This window comes from Amblyomma maculatum, chromosome 11 (assembly GCF_055883805.1).
Source record: "Amblyomma maculatum isolate TAMU_Amacu chromosome 11, ASM5588380v1, whole genome shotgun sequence".
NCBI classification, from domain to species: Eukaryota; Metazoa; Arthropoda; class Arachnida; order Ixodida; family Ixodidae; genus Amblyomma; species Amblyomma maculatum.
Genome location: NC_139354.1, coordinates 2506832 through 2524161, shown reverse-complemented (window position 1 = coordinate 2524161; position 17330 = coordinate 2506832). Strand labels below are relative to the sequence as shown.

General features: G+C 43.4%; 2 protein-coding genes across 2 annotated transcripts in view; one reads left to right on the top strand and one right to left on the bottom strand.

Annotated features, from left to right (window-relative positions):
• Window positions 1-1084: 1084 nt before the first annotated feature.
• Window positions 1085-5631, bottom strand: LOC146172652 (cytochrome c oxidase subunit 7A2-like, mitochondrial). The gene is made up of 3 exons (XM_084584576.1): window positions 5473-5631; window positions 4763-4870; window positions 1085-1298 (listed from the first exon to the last, which is right to left on the bottom strand). Exons 1-3 carry the CDS (start codon window positions 5485-5487, stop codon window positions 1158-1160), a joined length of 264 nt encoding a protein of 87 aa, XP_084440702.1. The 5' UTR covers window positions 5488-5631; the 3' UTR covers window positions 1085-1157.
• A 174-nt stretch (window positions 5632-5805) lies between these two features.
• The window catches only part of LOC146172651 (putative lipid scramblase CLPTM1), a 28600-nt gene continuing 17075 nt past the window's right edge, over window positions 5806-17330 (top strand). The window contains exons 1-6 of the mRNA XM_084584575.1: window positions 5806-6042; window positions 10862-11104; window positions 12347-12505; window positions 12794-12911; window positions 13616-13701; window positions 16178-16295. Of these exons, the coding sequence (XP_084440701.1) occupies window positions 5968-6042; window positions 10862-11104; window positions 12347-12505; window positions 12794-12911; window positions 13616-13701; window positions 16178-16295 (799 nt within the window). The 5' untranslated portion in view covers window positions 5806-5967. The remainder of the gene's footprint in view (window positions 6043-10861; window positions 11105-12346; window positions 12506-12793; window positions 12912-13615; window positions 13702-16177; window positions 16296-17330) is intronic.

Sequence of the window (17330 nt, the reverse complement as noted above, 5' to 3'; positions counted from 1 at the left end):
ATCTTCTTGGCCTTCGGAATGCACCCACTGCATTGTCCCCGCCTATCCTAGCTCTCCTCAAGCAAGAAGACAGGGCTAGGTTTGCCAGCGTCCTGTTGTCAAGGGTTAACAGGGGATGGGGGGAGCGTGTCAAGGTGTGTCCACAGATGACTCATGCGTCTTTGCTCAGGCTAGGCGAGACCAGCCCTCACTCAACTATTGTTTAGAAAATAAGCCCATCCCACTAATGTGAACGAATTTCTGCATAATTTTTCTGTAACACGTCCCGTCGAACATACTTCGCCTTGTGGCTGCAGGAGGAATGCGCTACTAAAAAAATTTCCATTCAGCTTTCTACTGCTACTTGTACTGATGTGAAGTTATTTTCGCCATGCCTATACAGGAAGTCATGGTGCGTGACAAGATGGTCGTCGCGAGACAGTCACTCTGCATCTAGTGCCTGACATCGTTTTGATTGATCAGAAATCTCGCAGCTAACATGAGGGTGGCCACCTGATCGTTCGTCGCTTTCAATGCAGAAGCGCAATCTTGGCCTCTACTATTCGAGCCTGCTTCTGCATTTCTTTCCCGCCCTCAGCTCATCCGAACTCCTCCATTTGATCTCACACCCTTCCCCGTTGCCATATTCGGTAGGAGGCATGCATGTGCCGAATTAGACTAGGGGCGGCCCAGATCCCTTCTGTATGTCACTGGCATGGTAAGCAGGTAAGGTTTGAGCACTGTTCCTTCGTTAGCTGTTCAATTTGAAACACGAGGTGTGAACGCAGAGGATGCAAAACGGCCCTATGATAATCCGCTCTTGATGTTTGTTTCAGTAAGAACTAGTGCTCTAAAACAAATGTCGTTAATTAGGATAGTGCGATCTGCTGCAGCCAGGCACAGATCTGCATGTGCTCGCTTCCAATAGGCAAAAGTGCACATGTGTATATGGTTATAAGGGTGGTGTCTAACGCCAGACTATGCTGTTGCTACCAGGCACCTACATATGTGGATTGTGTTATGCTAAAACAAAATGACCAAGGAGGCACAAAAGACTGAAGGAAACTTTGTGCACTAACAGCATTATACGACAAGAGCTACCATCCAATGGGTTCAATTAGCTTTATTTTTCTAAATTTTACACCTCATTTCAAGCATTCCATTCGGAACCTCCCACTTCATTTCTTCTGCCTGTAGACCATGCGGTATATTTTGTAGAAGCAATACACAACAGCAAAACCTGATGCTGCAAGAGTGGTTTGGTAGAGGAAGGCGTCGAACTTCCCACCTTTCAGGTAGACTGGCACACCATCTTCAGCCTGCAAAAAAAAAAAAAAGAGTTGCCACGCTGATATTGGTCCGGCATTCACGCTATCTTCATAAAGAATTTAATAAGTTTTTACAGCAATAGATGAAAAGAAAAAGGAGGAAAGCGTCAAAAGGAGAAAAAATGTTACATATGAAGCATGCACAACTCGCCTATCCCAATGACTATGGTGCTGTAATACCATACTTTAGGTCAAAGGTAAGACACTTTTAAAGCTGAGCTTTCATTACAAAACATCCTTAGTACACCGGGATTTTTTAAAATAATAAATGCCAAACCATGAACTCAGGTTTTTGTTAAGATGAAATCAGTTTTCTTATTATATATCAGAGCTTTTCATTTCAACAATCCGGAAAATGTTTCCAGAATGAGTGCGCTGACCAATTACAGTCCATTTTTAACTTCTGATTTTGGTTCTGGGTGGCACCAGCACATTGTTTGATGTTGCACCACAATCAAATAATGAAATAAAGTAAATGGTTTGGTTTTATTTACAGGGTTTAACGTCCCAGAAGGGCTCAGGCTGTGAGGGACGTTATAGTGAATGACTTAAAACTTCAACCACCTGTGGTTCTTAAAACGTGTGCCTTAAGACGAAACGGCACACAGGTGCCTTGCTTTTTGTCTCCATCGAAAAGCGCAGCTGCGGCTGGGACTGAACCTGCAGCCGAGCACCCTAACCACTAAGCCACCGCAGTGGGGCCACTCTTTTGAGATGAAGAATGCATGTGCTTGCACCTTCACAGTGCGCTGGAAAGCAGCCTCTCCAGTTCCACACTACCAATCATTGACCGAAAGGCTGCACTGATGGCACATCACTTGATGGAATAATGGAAATGTTGAAGCAGCACTCTACAGAAGCCAATGTTTAAAATCATTACATCACATTCCACCTAACACCTACCATTGAAACTTTAAGGCACACCCGTATGCTGAAGAAGCAAGCACCCCCTTTGTCAGTCTGAAATTTTGCATCTTTGTACAGCTACAAAACATGACCAGGGGAAGCATAATGACATCTCAACTACAGCACCACCCATAACAAATGTGCAGCTTTAGAGAAGTCTTTTTTAAAAAGCCAACAATTCTTAAAAGCTCAGTTCTTTACAACAGTTCATTGCCACAGACAGGCACTGCAGCAGAAATCCCCAAACGGCACGCAACTTTGGTTTTGATGCCTAACTCTAAGCAATCAAAATTTGATCAAGTACTGTATTTCTTTGCTGAACAAAATTCACTACTGTTATGTTCACCAGGAGAATTCATTGTCTACAAAATAAGTTTTTGTTACCGCAAGGTAACCATAACCTATTTCATCTAGTATGATCAAATTCAACACCCTTGTTTCATTAAGGGCTGAAGGATAAGATGAAGATGCACCATTTTATGCCACCAGGTGAATTGGATGAAAATGTTTGCTCTTTATTTCCAAGACCTCATCTGCTAAAATTTAATCACCGTACCTCTAGAAGCTAAGCACTAAAAAACAAATACAACATAAAAAATGTGAAGGAACCGGCCTGGAGACTAAGTATGCTCAAAAGCTGAAATTATGCGCTGCATAACAAGTCCACAAGTGCTAACAAGAAGTGAAAATTTTTGGTGTGGTAATCTGATGCAGGCGTTAGAAGGGAAATATAATCGGCAATGTTCTGACAGGATAAATGCAGTGTAGAAAATTTACAGAACTCATTAAATGGTGACGACTAAGTTGGACCTGCAAGAGTTCATGCTGCTCCAAATACTGTGCATTTTGAATGTTCAAAATTTTTGACCCCCAAAATAAATGCAATGCCACTGCAACTTTTTCTTGCAGCAGTATGGTGCATTTGAGACACACACACAAAAAAAAAAGGGACACGGAATAAGACCTTTTCATGAGTCTATCTTTGCAAAGGGGCTACCCTACTGCTTCAAGCTATGAACCATTAACCTGACTGAAAGTTCTGTCAATTAAACACAATTAACGGGGGTACAAAACAAGCCTGCCCTCTCTATGTTTTACAGCCAGCAAATTATGAATATTTTACACAATTTACTGGGAAGAAAAATCAGAATGCAGGGTTTCCAATACTTTTGCTCTACCACAAACAAAATGCATTTTGCCGTACCTTTGATTAATGCTCAGAGATTCAGAACAGGCCAGCTGGTCCCTGTGTACAGTGCTACAAATGCAGGTCAGTCCAAAGCATCCTTCCCCTCAATGTCCTCCTTTGTGTTAATTTTTGCGACATTTCTTATACTCGCAACATGCTCATAAACACTGCACTATCTAGGCCCACACTGCTCATCTGTGGAAAATGATTGCACCTAAACTATGGCTGTTTCACCATAATGCGAAGACCAATGCTTGCAAGCAGCAATGCACTCTGGGAAGTCTGTCATGCTGTCCTAGGCAGAAAACAACACAGCCACCAAAGATGCTACACACCTGCATTTACATGGTTGTGTAATTTAAACAGACAGTGCTGGACCAACGGCATACTGTGCTCTGTAATGGCCGACCCAAAGCAAAGCACAGAAATTGAAGGCCGGATGGGCCGACTGCGGGTTCTTCAGGATTCCAATTATACGCCTGTAAAAATGCGAGAAGATAAAGGAGCTACCTGAGTGACGCCGATGCAAATGGCTTGCGTGAACTAAAACAGACGTGAGACTGATGCCAATCCAGCAAAGTACCAAACCTGTCATTAGAACTAGAAATTCATGAATGCTGGCAATGTTGACAGACAGCCACAAGTCCAAAACCATAGTGCAGGTGTCCGCGCATAGTGAGACTGGTCCATGCCACACTGTTTAGCCTTTTCTTCACAGCATGCCCAATATTTCGGACACAGCATCGACGCATATGCTCCCAAGGAATCTAACGTAATCTTGTACACGTGTAGGGGCGGTGTGCGAGTTACGGTGTATTTGCTCGGTGGACCACTGAAAACGACAAGGCACTAAAGACTGGCTGTGCTGTGCCGTCTCCTGTCAAGGACGACACGACAAACTACTCGGCATGCGCTGCTTCCTGCAAGCTCCCTATATCAATCACTGCCTCAGATACATCATTTGTGTGCTGACAAGATTTCTAGTTCAACCAGGAGGTCTTGCCATTCAGTGCAATACACATCATTAGCCGGTAATGCCGGCAGTTCAGAGATCGAACTTTCAGGAATAAGTTTGGTTTGGTTGTTTATAGGGTTTAACGTCCCAAGGAAACAGGATCTGGGATTTCGACCACCTGGGGCCCTTTGACGTGCACTGACATCGTACAGTACACGGGCGCCTTGCTTTTCGCTTCCATCGAAAAGCAGCCGCCGCAGCCGGGACTCGATCCCGCGCCAATATGCTTAGTAGTCAAGTGCCACTGAACCACAGCGGCGGGGCATTTAAGGATTCAGCCCAGAGAAGAAATATGCGCGCTAACCATTACTCCGGATGCTTCAATGTTAGGAAAGCTATACTAACACAAAACTGCTTCTGAATCTCCTTGAGCTGAGCGAGGGTCTTGTACTTCCTCGCGGGTGCAGCCGTCGACCGGAGCTGGGGAGTCCGGCGAGCAACCGTAGTCACAGTCTAGAAAGAAAATCACAAAAAGAAAAAGAATTGTTAGAAACAAATTTAACAGGAAACCAAACTATTTAGCTGAACGTAGACAGGCACAGTAAACGGTCTAGACTGGCTTGCTTTCAAGCCTGGGAAGCATTTCATACCGTCCAGTCTTTGAACGGCGCCATGATTAGCTTAGAAAGAAAATACCGCACATTTCTGCTGTTTATTTCTCCCTGCGGGTAGAGGCATATTATATTATATTACTTTTGGGTAGCCTCACAATAATATATGTTTCTTTCTCCCAGAAAAACTGCAATGAAGCTCAGACCTCGATGTGTATGAATGGCCAAGCGCACATTACCACATGACGCGTTACAGCACGACAGCTCACCGTGCGCCCCTCTGCCCTTCGAATTTCTCACGATGGTTTACTGAGAAAGCAGGCAAGTACCTGCATTTCTGTTTTTGTAATCGAGAGGTGACTAGCCGGCTCGACTGGCTAGGGCGGCAACATGGCTGATAATACGCAAAGAGCATGGCAGTATCGAAACGCGGCTTTCAGCAAGCAAAACCAGCACTCAAACGACAAATTGTAAGAAGTATTATCTACAGGTTTGGACACTTACGCGAGCGATGTTCATGGCACGTATCGAATCTTATTCAACTATGAAACTCCAAGTCGTCGTTGGATTCGTCCTTGGATAAACGTCCTCAACGCGGTCAGCGAAGTTGCGAAGCGACCGACGCACCCTTACCAGCCCCTACCGGTAACAAAAAATGTCTACTGCAAAAAAGAAGCAAAAAAAAAACTACACGTGTAATTTTTGCATGAAGTCTGTTACAAATGTTTAAAAATTTATTATTTACGGACATAGAATTTGGTACGCCTAGGGCTTACTGCATGTTTTGTAGTGGTATCAAAATAGGCCAGGTCTATCCGATTCCGAATAAACTGCCGAAGAGCATCCGATCACACTGGGCAGGGGTCGATCGCTCTTCGCCGTCATTCACTGCGGCTGGGGCCAGTGGGTATTTGTCGTCGTCGCAACCTGTTCAAGAATTTCCAGCGGGTGATCACAGCGAGTTCACTGCCTCTGTCACTATCCGCACCATTCCATGCCATGACAGAAACATTGGAGTCCCGAGCGGTCGTCCGAGCGACTAACGGCCAAGTTTCGAACCCAGCGCAAGATGCGGTGAGCGCCCGATACGACTCCGCAGTTCTCCCCTTTCGCGTTGCTCTTTACTTTTTGATCGCTGCCGCTCGTGGTGTCGGTCAACTTTCGATTTCCTGCGCTCGGGAGCATGCCTCATTTACTCTTCCTTAGCCGTGTTCGTAATGAGAAGGGATTACTGGGCGTTTCCCGATCGGAGTTCGCGTTACCATGCGAGCCATCGTGACTCTGCTGTAATGCTTCGGAGGAGTATTGGTGATGTAAGCTGACTAAAGAAAGATTTGCTGTAACGTACGTGCGTAACTATAGTGTGCGATATTTAAAGGCGAACAGCAAGTGGGACGTGATCATTTTGCATCTTTTGCTGACGGGAACTCTCCTTGAATTCATATAGAAATGTACCGTTTTAAACTTCCCAGAAGCCTTTGTTTTCAACATCAAGCTTAACTTATGTCAGAGTACTTTTCGCCTTGTAAAGGACAGGAAAATAGCGATGTGCGTTTCGGAAAAATCTCCAGGTTATTGCATCGCATTCGTCGCATTTCTTTAGGCTGGGTCAAGGCCTTTGCCCCATACCGAACGAAACACAGTGGTGTGCTTCTCTGCACCGCTGCCTCGTGGTTTCAAGTATATCCATGGTATATCATGAGTTGCGCAGTTCTTATCGGTGACTCGTAGTAAAGAAAATGACCCGCGAGATAAGTTCGCTCCAACGCTCGTTTTCGTGTTTTTGGGTTATCTTTGTGTTTGCGAACTGCGATGCTTCGCTACTTCCATGCCCTTTTTTTTTCCTATCGACTATTTCGTTGCGAGTCATTATTTAAAATAATAGGAAATGGAAGCGGGACTTAGCCGCACATGTATGCGCTGCCAGGCTCCGCAAGTGTTCGCGAAACGCGCTGCGCCGCGGGAAAGGGGCAGCAGTTGTGACGTCACTGTAAGCGGAAACCCTGAGCATCGTAGTTGTATGTACGTCACGCAGTTTTCTCCGCTATGAACTGCATCAAAACCTGCCGTCCTTGCAGAGAAGCACCACGTAAGATTTGGCAAGCCCTGTGGGCCTCTGCGCGCCGTTAATCGGCTTCGTATATACCTTGGTTCGAAAGCCAATACTGAACTCTTCCATACTTAGATTGTTAGCATGGCTGGATCTTTCAAGTTTCTCTTATGGAATCATTTATAGACCGCAAACAATGGAACCGCTTATTGAAATGAAACAAACCCCAAGCTCTTGTACTTGGCTGCGGCCATTGCAATAAAAATTAGTGCCTGAATAAGAAGGGAAGTAAGGTGCCTCTAGTTGCTTTGGGATGTTATACCCCGTAAGCTTTGGGATGTTATACCCCGTAAACCAAACCAAGAATGGAGGTAATTAATGGCAGCAGTGTGTACGTGAAACTGGCTCCCGATATGTTGTTGACTGTTGTGTACAAATTGAACAGTGAGAAGGGGTGTAGAAAGAGTGTTATAATGCAAGAGCATTAGGTGGACCATCAGCAACAAAGCCTGGTGTCTGAAAAATGTGGCGTCTCAAAACCTGGGGCGACATCATACCCACATGACCTTGCGTGGGAATACCTCGAAGTGATCACTTCAAATGTGACATCATAGGGGGAATGAAAGCGGTTCAAAAAATGAATTCATTGCAAATTAAAGGATGCCACCCGTCTCAAATGATTTAACTTTATAAGGTGATTGGCTTTGCCTAAAGAATTCGCGAGTTACAGGTGGGATTCAAACCCGCGACACTCGAGCCACACACATTAATGACTAGGCCACATAATGCATGCTCATGTGGCCTCATAATAAGTGGAGGTTTTATTATAATGTTGTTTGGTCAGTGAACCATGTAACAGGTCCCACAATGAGACATTATTGCTTTCACTTTTAAAGCATGGAAGTGCCCTCCATAAATTTTGCATGTCTTTAAAGGGGCACAGTGACGTTCGTCATTTTGCTAATTCTAGCCAACCTCTAGTTCTTTGCACCGTGCCGACGTCAGCTCAAAAAGAATTGCAAAAACCGGCGCTCAGAAACAAGAGTTATTCGGCTTATGAAATTCTAAATACAAGAATAAAAAACAGTGCATCTGAGCTGGTGTGAGAGAAAGCCCCTCTCCCATTTCGCTTGCCCAGCGCTCGACTTGGGCGGAACCTATGAGAAATGCAGCTTTCTACTGACGTATCGGAAGGTATCTACCATGGTTGCCTGTCAAACTTAAATTGGAGCTGTTCTTTTTTGGCAGCGTCGTTACCATGGTAACAGCAACCAGGTGTGTTGCATGACTGCTGAGGTGTCAGGTTTTGCATTCCAGCCTTTGTTTACGCTGACGATTTTATAGTGGAACTCGCCAGAACGCCGTTTTGGCGTTCCGCCGGCGTCCATCCCTGGTGCTGCCGCAGATCACTCGAGGGCTACTTGTGCGAAAGTTCGAGAGAGAGTGCAAAAGCGGAAACGCAGGAGTGGCGTACAGGGCCAGCAAGGAGGTCATCTGCCAGGAACGACTGTATGCAACTCCCTGGGCAGCGGTCTACTGGCGGAAGCCCGCTGGGGAGTGCTATGGACTCGCTGTGGCGAGCGCATTTCACGAGCGATCTCGGCACAACTTGCGCCTTCTGTGGAGCGTCGGCAGAAACGATCAGCCACGTGATTTTGGACCGTCCAGTGATTTTGCCGACCTCCAAGATCCGAATGTTGTCAGCTGTCTTGGGATTTGAGGAGCCTGCGGGAGTGGAGCTATCTTTACAAGCACTTAAGAACACACACGGAACTAAAACACCTTTTATTTGTTTTCTGCACAATAACTTGAAGAACACTCAATTGTTAGATCTGATGTGCGTGCTCAATTAATCAACGAAGCAGCGCCCAAGCGAGAAAAAAAACGTCATATCCGTTAACGAACTTTGCAGTCATGTGTCGCTCACATCGGTGCCAAAATGCTGATTATTGAAATGAATTAAAATATTAGGCGCTGCGATTCGCCGTTATGACTGGGCTTTTGGGGCATCGGGAAGGTGTAAAGAACCTAGAGGTTGGCTGGAATAAGCGGTCTGGCGAACGTCACAGCGCCCCTTTAATGTTGGGGCATTGTGTAGCATGCTAGATATGGTAGTTCATTGTGTTCTCCTTTGAGAGACTTTCACATATTATGCTGAGCACCTCATTGATCATAAAATCGTACGTAAATGCTTCTTTTGAAATGTCACTTCTCTGTGCTCAAACTTTGCACAGTGGTGGCTTTTGGCGGTGGTTATAAAAGTGTCCTATTGACTAATGTTATTATATTAGACCAATAGAGACTTCTGCAGATTTGAAACTCTGTGCACTGCTCTGCAGGTGGAACGTTTCCCGGAGTTTCCATTCCTTGCGAATTTGTAGTGTTCTAAGTATTTCACCCTGTTCGCATTATTTGGTGATATATTCATTCCATAGGCAGAGTTATACATTGCCAGCAATGTCTATATTCAGGTAGCAGCCGACAAATTTATCCAGTTTGAACAGTGAAAGTGCCACCAATAATATTGACTGCTGCAACGCTGAATGCTCACTGAAACGTGCTTCTCTTGGTTAAACCATTCGATCATTCACACTGAAATTGGTTAAACCATTCGATCATTCACACTGAAATTTAGCACCACTGATGGCACACAGCGTTCTATAATTTTCAGTACCACGTTTTGATCATGTACTTGCTTGATTCGATCAGAATTTGTTAGAAATTTTGCACCATGTGGCGCCATCTGGTGCATACTGACAAAAAGATTCTGTCATTCGTTTTCGTGGCAGGCATGAACCAAATTTGTTGAACTTTCCTAGTAAGTTGAACAAGCACCTTCAAACTAGCCACTCTAGAATTTTTTTCTCGCTCCCTTTCTAATAATCGCAGCTTCGAGGTGAAACAGTCATTCTGCTAATATTCACCAGATGGCACCACTGGCATTGGCTATGCAAAAGTAGTGTTTTTTCGTTTGCTTGAACTGCAGGTGATGCAGATTTGTAGTTAATTCTGCCCGAACAAGATAAGAATGTCATTTAAACTTTGCATGCCGTCAATGCGCCAAATTTCAGCATGAATAAGTACACTATTTAACTGAGAGAAGCATTTTGTAGTTCATATGTGGTGCAACAACACTCAATACTTGGCAGCAGTGATGTTATTCAAAGTTTCCTGCCAAAATTTGCAGATGTGAAAAGTTATGGCATATATTAGCTGGCCATATTTGCAGTGCATGAACCTTTACACATGTTGCTTTTGATACTGAAACATTCGGTATGATACATTTTCACAGTGTGCTCAATTTATTTTCACCCTTGCCTTTCTTTAAGGCGCCCAGCACTTGTTATATTTTATTCCATAACACTTGATTGCTGAATGTGCAGTTACCTAATGTGTGGTTACTGAACGTGCGCTTGCTTATTGTCCAGTTGTTAAATGTGCAGTCACTAAACATGCCACCTTGCTATGCTGGCTGCAGTTCAGCAAAGGCAGAGTTCAAAAGCGCCTTGGTTTTGATATTTTCATGCGTATCAAGGCATTCTGAACTGTGAGAAATTTGCATCATGGGGCTGCGTTTTGATGGAGGCGAAAGGGAGAGGCATTGCAGGTTAAAGATCCCCACGTGGTCGAAATTACTCTGTAGCCCTCCACTACAGCTCTCCTTCCTCTCTTTCCACTTTCACTCTCACCTTCCTCCATTTCCTTGTGGTGCAGTTCAGGTGTCCACAGGACAAGTGTGACAGATACTGTGCCTTTCCTTTCCTGTGAACCAATTATTATATTAAATATTTGCCGTAATTTGCTGCACAACTAGAGGTGCATTCTTTCCTTTTTTCTTTTTAGGCTGTGGCAGTAGCACAGAATGATGCAAACCCTGAAAATGCCCAACAAGTTGGCCAGCAACAGCAGCAGCCAGCCTTCTCATACTGGTCAGTGTTCAAGGGCCTGTTGTTGCGTGCGGCCATCATCTACTTCATGACGAGCTTCTTCCGCGGCAAGCCATCCAATCCGACGGCCGGCAATGGAAGTGGAAACGCCGGTGCTCCGCCCCCATCATCAAATCTCTTCCCAAATGGAACTGTCATGGTGAGAAGTTTTGGACTTGTGTGATATAAGCGAGAGCTTAACACTACCGACAAATTCTTTTTAGTATTATCTCAAAATTAGTGGACTAAATTAAATCTTTCTTCCGTGCCCAGGTTGCCAACAGGTGGTGACCAGCAATATCCTCATGGGTATGAAATTGGCAGTCGGTTTTAGAATGATCACCTGGGGAAGCGCACTGAGTCGTTGAAGTCCTCGAGATTCATTGAGCTCTCCCATAAAGGCTGGTGGAGTCCCCAAAAGAGTCGTTGAGGTCCCCAAAAGCATCAGTAACATTCCTAAAACAGCTTTTGAGGTACCCAAAAGCAGGCTCACGGTTTAATATTTAGGGGGGGGTGACTGCAAGCCAGACCTTCATTGGTGCAAAATTATGAAAAAAAAAAAAAATACATTGGGAACAGCTCTAATGCTAATTAATGAAACATTTGCAGTCAGCAAAATTGAAGCAGAATGCATCAGTGTGCCATCTGACAGCTTGTTTGCAAGGGCGAGATGGCCGAACTAAATAGCGAATAAGCCATAATTCACTTCTACTGTTTTGATGCCTTTGCCTGTGCATTTTTTGTTTTCAACACAATCTGTTTTATTGCTCTGCTTAAAATACAAGCTTTACTTATTTGTAGCACTTGTGTTTTCTCTTTAGTAAGGTTGAAACTTTTGTCATATTTTTTTTTTATAACCACTGTATCGCAAAGCGATATTTCAAGTTGTTTGAAGCAATGCTTTCAAGAGGAAAAAATCTGAGATGCATAATGCATTCAAAGAGAATCATATTATTTCGTTTCAAGTTGTGCTAGAGGCCTATGATAAGCCGTTTGTTTGCCTGGCTATGTAGAGGAAGAAAATGACCTCTGAAATGCGGAAAACAATTGCACCTGCTAAAGCCATTCGAGAGCATATGTTGTCATGTTGTTCTGTCTAGTTTATTTTATATTGCACAAATTTTAGTAAGATAATTTCGGATCCGTTTAATGTCTTTAAATCTGGGTTTGTGTCTGGATAGATCGGACACGCTTGGATCAGCATCATCTGCCTGACTATACTGAATGCAAGGCGAAGGCCTTTGGATAATGCCTGTTAATTTGATTTTTTCTTCAGTTTTAGTTGTGAAGCCAGAGAATTCTGATTCTGATTCGTCTGAACAGTTTCTAATCCGTAGCATTATTTTACGAGATGTAGAAGCTCAAATAGCTTTTGGTTTAATTTGCCCATCTTCAACTTCAGGACATGCTTATGTATATCTCGGAAGATGCAACCTTTGACCGCTTTGATGACCCGGATGCACTGGTGTGGAAGGAGACAGGCATTATTTATGGTGACTGGTATGGCGGTCCAAACGGTGATGCCACTTACACGAAAAACGCAAGGTTCAGGCCATCGGAGGTAAGTCGACTTCCGCTTTATTTGTTGCGTGGAGGATAAGTCGAAATTCTGTGAGAAAAAGGTTCATTTTTTAATTGAGAAATCTAGCCAATGTTTGGTTTTCTGCAAGTAGAAAATGTTCTCAAGGAACACACGAACCACAGTACAATTTAAAATCTCCATTGATAGTGCTGCAACAGTTGCATCGATAAAGAATCCTAGTGGTTGCTGCAACTGGCGGCATTCTTCAACAGAGCAGGTCTACGGAAAATGCCAGCTAAGACTTTTTACTATTTCTCTTCACTACAGAAAGTGAAGAACAACGGCACAATCTTCCTCCATGTCTACTTCGTGCTAAATGGCTACTCGCCTGATCCCAAGGCTGGAAAGGACTACTCCAAAACACACACTGTCTATCGCAAAAAACGTGAGTGCCCACGGGTCTCCATGCGAGTGAAGGAACTTGCACAGCGCCGTCTGGCTCATTGAATCAAAAATGCCCGAGCTTTTAAATAGTCACGCCTCAAACACAGTTAAGGCTTGTATAATGGAGGTTAAATTTTGGTCATGTAATGGTATAACTCTTTTTAACTGCTGTTGCAAAAGTCTTCAGGCCATCAAGCTTATGACACAAGTGGCTTGGCTCTTTCTTTGGTGTGATAATAATAATTAGGGAGTGGCTGTGTCTGTCAGTCCACATTGGAAGTTGTCAAGGCATTGAGAGCTCTTAGCTTACTGGTGACCAAAGCACATTGGTGTAGTGCACTTTTTCTCTTTTCTGTGCCTAATTGGCAAGGATGGTCGTATTCATGGATAGTGACATTATGTACTGCATTATGGAGGCATCTATCTATTACAGCATGTCTGCTTTTTGTTTATAGCACCCATTTTAACCTTAAAGCACTGCTTTTAGGATGCTCTTTGTTGCCTGCTTATAGTGTAAAATTCTTTTAGGCTAAACAAAAAGAAAAAGCCACCTCTGCTGGCGCTTTACAGTTATTTCTCAGCCTGTGTCATTCAAAGTTTGCTCCCTTGTCTGACAAAAAAGAAAAAAAAAAACTTTTTTTCTTCTTTTGGTTCATGCTAATGACATGTCTTATTTTCTTTCTTTCGATATAATTAATATTCCAGAGCTGAACAAATACAAGAAACTACGTTACAAGCGGACTCAAAACTTGCTTACTGGAGAAACGGCTGCCACTCCCGAAATGGTCGAGGTATGTCTTACCTGTTTAGCTTCAACATTTGAGCCAGAGTCTATGCCTACCTGGTGACAGCCAAGCTCCTGTCAGGATGAGCAGAATCATATTTTCATATTTAAGGTCTAATACGACGATAGGGTATGAAAAAAGTCTGAAAGAATAAAAAAAGGGACAGGAAAGGGCATGAAAACGAGTTCACTCGATTGAACAGGCTAAGGAGTAGATTCGGCAGTAAAAGAATAGAGTGTCAAAATGCATGTGTAACCAGAGCTTTTTAATTTATTTAATGACGGTAAGGGCTTCTATACCAACCCCAGGGGACCTTAAACTTTTGACCAAGGTTTTGCCTGTTTGATACAGATTTCCCTTTTGCAGAAAAAATGAACTTGCTGTGCAAATTAGAGGGTGTAAAAGGCGGTAGTGGCATTTGTTCTGTTTCTTCGGAAAGCTCGGTTAAGAACAACTGCTTCATTTCGTACTGGAAGCCCTAAAGGTATGTGAGTAGTAGTGAAAGAACTTTTGTGCCATGAGAGAGTCAGCTTGGCTGAGCAATGTTTGGTTTGAGTGTATCGCATGTATCCAAGAGGCACAATTTGAGGAAGGTGACAAAAGCTGGTCTTAATGCTTGTTATGCTTTTAAATATGAGCAAAATCTCTTAATGCTTGTTATGCTTTTAAATATGAGCAAAATCTTAGCAGAAAGTCTTTGGGTCGCAAGGGTTGCTTTTTAGCTCAGTGGTATCTGTAAAGCCTTATATCCTCGCAGCATGCGGGAACTCTAGTGCTTGCCATTTGATGCTTTAGTTTCTAGGGACATGCTAGGCGCTTCACTTCCAGCTCAAGATTGAACATGACTCAGTCTTGTGATCAAGGATGCATGTTGAATGGCTGTCAGCTAAGGCAGAAACTGCACAATGCTCGCGCAGGTGTTTTTTTCTTTGTCGTTACTTAATTGGGTGTCAATGAAGATCAATGCCTTGCTAAGCAACTTGGGGGATGAACTGCAAATAATGATTGATGACCTAGACAGGAAAAGTAGAAAGGTAGGCTTGAAAATCAATATGCAGACGACTAAGGTAATGTTCAACAGCCTCAGGAAGGAACAGCAGTTTACATTAGGTAGCGAAATACTGGAAGTAGTAGGCGAATATGTCTACTTAGGACAGGTAGTAACCGCAGATCCGGACCATGAAAAGGAAATAACAAGAAGAATAAGATTGGGATGGAGCGCATTTGGCAAGCACTCACAAATTATGACTAGCAGCTTACCGGTATTGCTCAAGAGGAAAGTATACAACAGTTGCATCTTGCCTGTACTCACTTATGGGGCTGAAACGTGGAGGCCAACCAAGAGAGTTCTACTTAAGTTGAGGACAACCCAGAGGGCTATGGAACGAAAAATGGTAGGGGTAACATTAAGAGATAGAAAGCGTGCAGAGTGGGTCAGAGAAATAACTCAAGTTACCGACATTCTAGTGGAAATTAAGAAGAAGAAATGGACATGGGCAGGACATGTAGTGCGAAGAGAGGATAACCAATGGTCGCTGAGGGTAACAAACTGGATTCCAAGGGAAGGAAAGCGTTGCAGGGGGCGGCAGGAAGTTAGGTGGGCGGTTGAGATTAAGAAGTTCGCAGGGGTCAAGTGGATGCAGCTAGCACAGAACCGGGTTAAGTGGAGAAATATGGGAGAGGCATTCGCCCTGCAGTGGGTATAATCAGGCTGATGATGATGATGATGATCAGTATTCTTCTTTAGAAGGTATTGAAGATGTTTGTCTTTTGCAGTCTCATTACGCTAAATGAGGTGTTAAATATAAGTAAAAATATATACACATAACAATGTTCTCGATTTATATCTGTAATTAGTACTCTGCAGCACATGGCACACTTGCACTATAATAAAAAAAAAGGCACAAATGAGGAACGTCTTCATTTGCTTTTGAAGTGCATTTTCCACGTGTAGCAATGTTTTGGCCAAAGAGTGAAATGCTCAGTGATAAGTTTTGCAGGTTTAATAAGCCGCTTTATTTACATTTCCAAAATATGTAAAAGTCACATATGAATGGGGTATCAGTAGTGTGTGACTTGTTTATTGAAACTGAAATGACAATCTGTTCGAACTTGGTGCGTTCTAGTGTCTTATCTATACTCACTGTGGTCAGGTAGCACGAGTGCACGAAACTTAACAGCAGCTTGTCCAAATCCAGAAGCAGTCTCAAAATTTGCCGCATTGCTGGATTTTTGTGGTGCCGACATCTCTAAACAAAGCCAAAGCTTTGTGCGCCTTTCATTTTTTTGATAGGCTGATGAAAGAGATGTTTTCCTGGCTGTGTTTATTTTGATGTTTTCAGGCATCCAGTTTCTGTTAGTGCAAATGCAGAAAAGCTGTTCATATCTTGTGAGCAGATTTTGTAACCGAAGGAGGCTTTCTTTGCCCGTTTTCATGGGCTTGTCTGCATTGAGCTTTGCCAACTCGTGTCATCTCGTGCAGAAAGCGGAGGCCATGAAGGAAGAGATCCTGTCCCACTGGCACCCCAACCTGACTGTCAACATCATAGACGACCATACCCCATGGACCCCAGGGCAGGTGCCTATGCCGGTTGACCAGTGTGAGCTGAATACCTTGTGTGCTTGCGCTTAATCCTTTTACTAAGTGCCCATACTCTGCGTTCTTCAGTGCCATCTCAGTGGCCAGCTTTTGTAGCGAAAGCTACACTGCTGTAGGTTTTCAAGCCGTCGGTGTGGCACTGTGGAAGACGAAGAAAAAGAAGGAAGAGAAGAAGAAAAGAGGGAAAAGTAAAAGAGAAAGAAAAGTGAAAGAAGAAAAAAAATATTTATTTATTTATTTGATCATACTGCAGACCCAGTGAAGGGTCCTGGCAGGAGGGGCAACAATTCCAAAAGAAAACAAAAGCATAAAGTGCAAAAACATGAACATAAAATTTACACAAGTACAAGCAAGACAGCAAATCAATGCACGGCCTTTTCTAAGGAATCAAGGTCCTGAAGGGATGATAATGGCAGGTTATTCCATTCAGTTATGATGCGCGGGAAAAAAGACAATTTGAAAATGTTAGTTCTGGCAAAGTAAGGTGTTAGTGATTCGGTGTGCGTATTTCTTGTTGCCCTAGACGATGCCAGTTTAAGATACAAATCAGGAGCCATTGATAATTTATTATTTTTTTAGTAGAAAGAGGAATTTTAGCCTGTGTATTCTGCGCAGAGATTCAAGGGACTGTATGTTATGTTTAAGCATTAGGGTAGATGGTGAGTCAGTGCTGCGATATTTAGAAAATATAAACCGAACAGCCTTGCGTTGAATTCTTTCGAGAACATTAATGTTAGTTTTAGTGTGTGGATCCCAAACAGTGCACGCATACTCAAGTTTAGGTCTAATCATGGTGTTATATGCTAGCTGTTTGACGTCGGAAGGAGCTTGTTTTAACTTATGTCTTAGAAAACAAAGGTTACAGAAAGAAGATGAGCATACAGTGTCAATATGTTTGTTCCAGCTAAGTTTATTCGTTAGTGTTACACCGAGGTATCTGTAATCTTCGACTTCTGAAAGGTTCCGGGTGGGAAGACTGTATGAAAAAGAATGGCGGTTCTTTTTGTTTGTAATCCGCATAAATACTGTCTTGTCA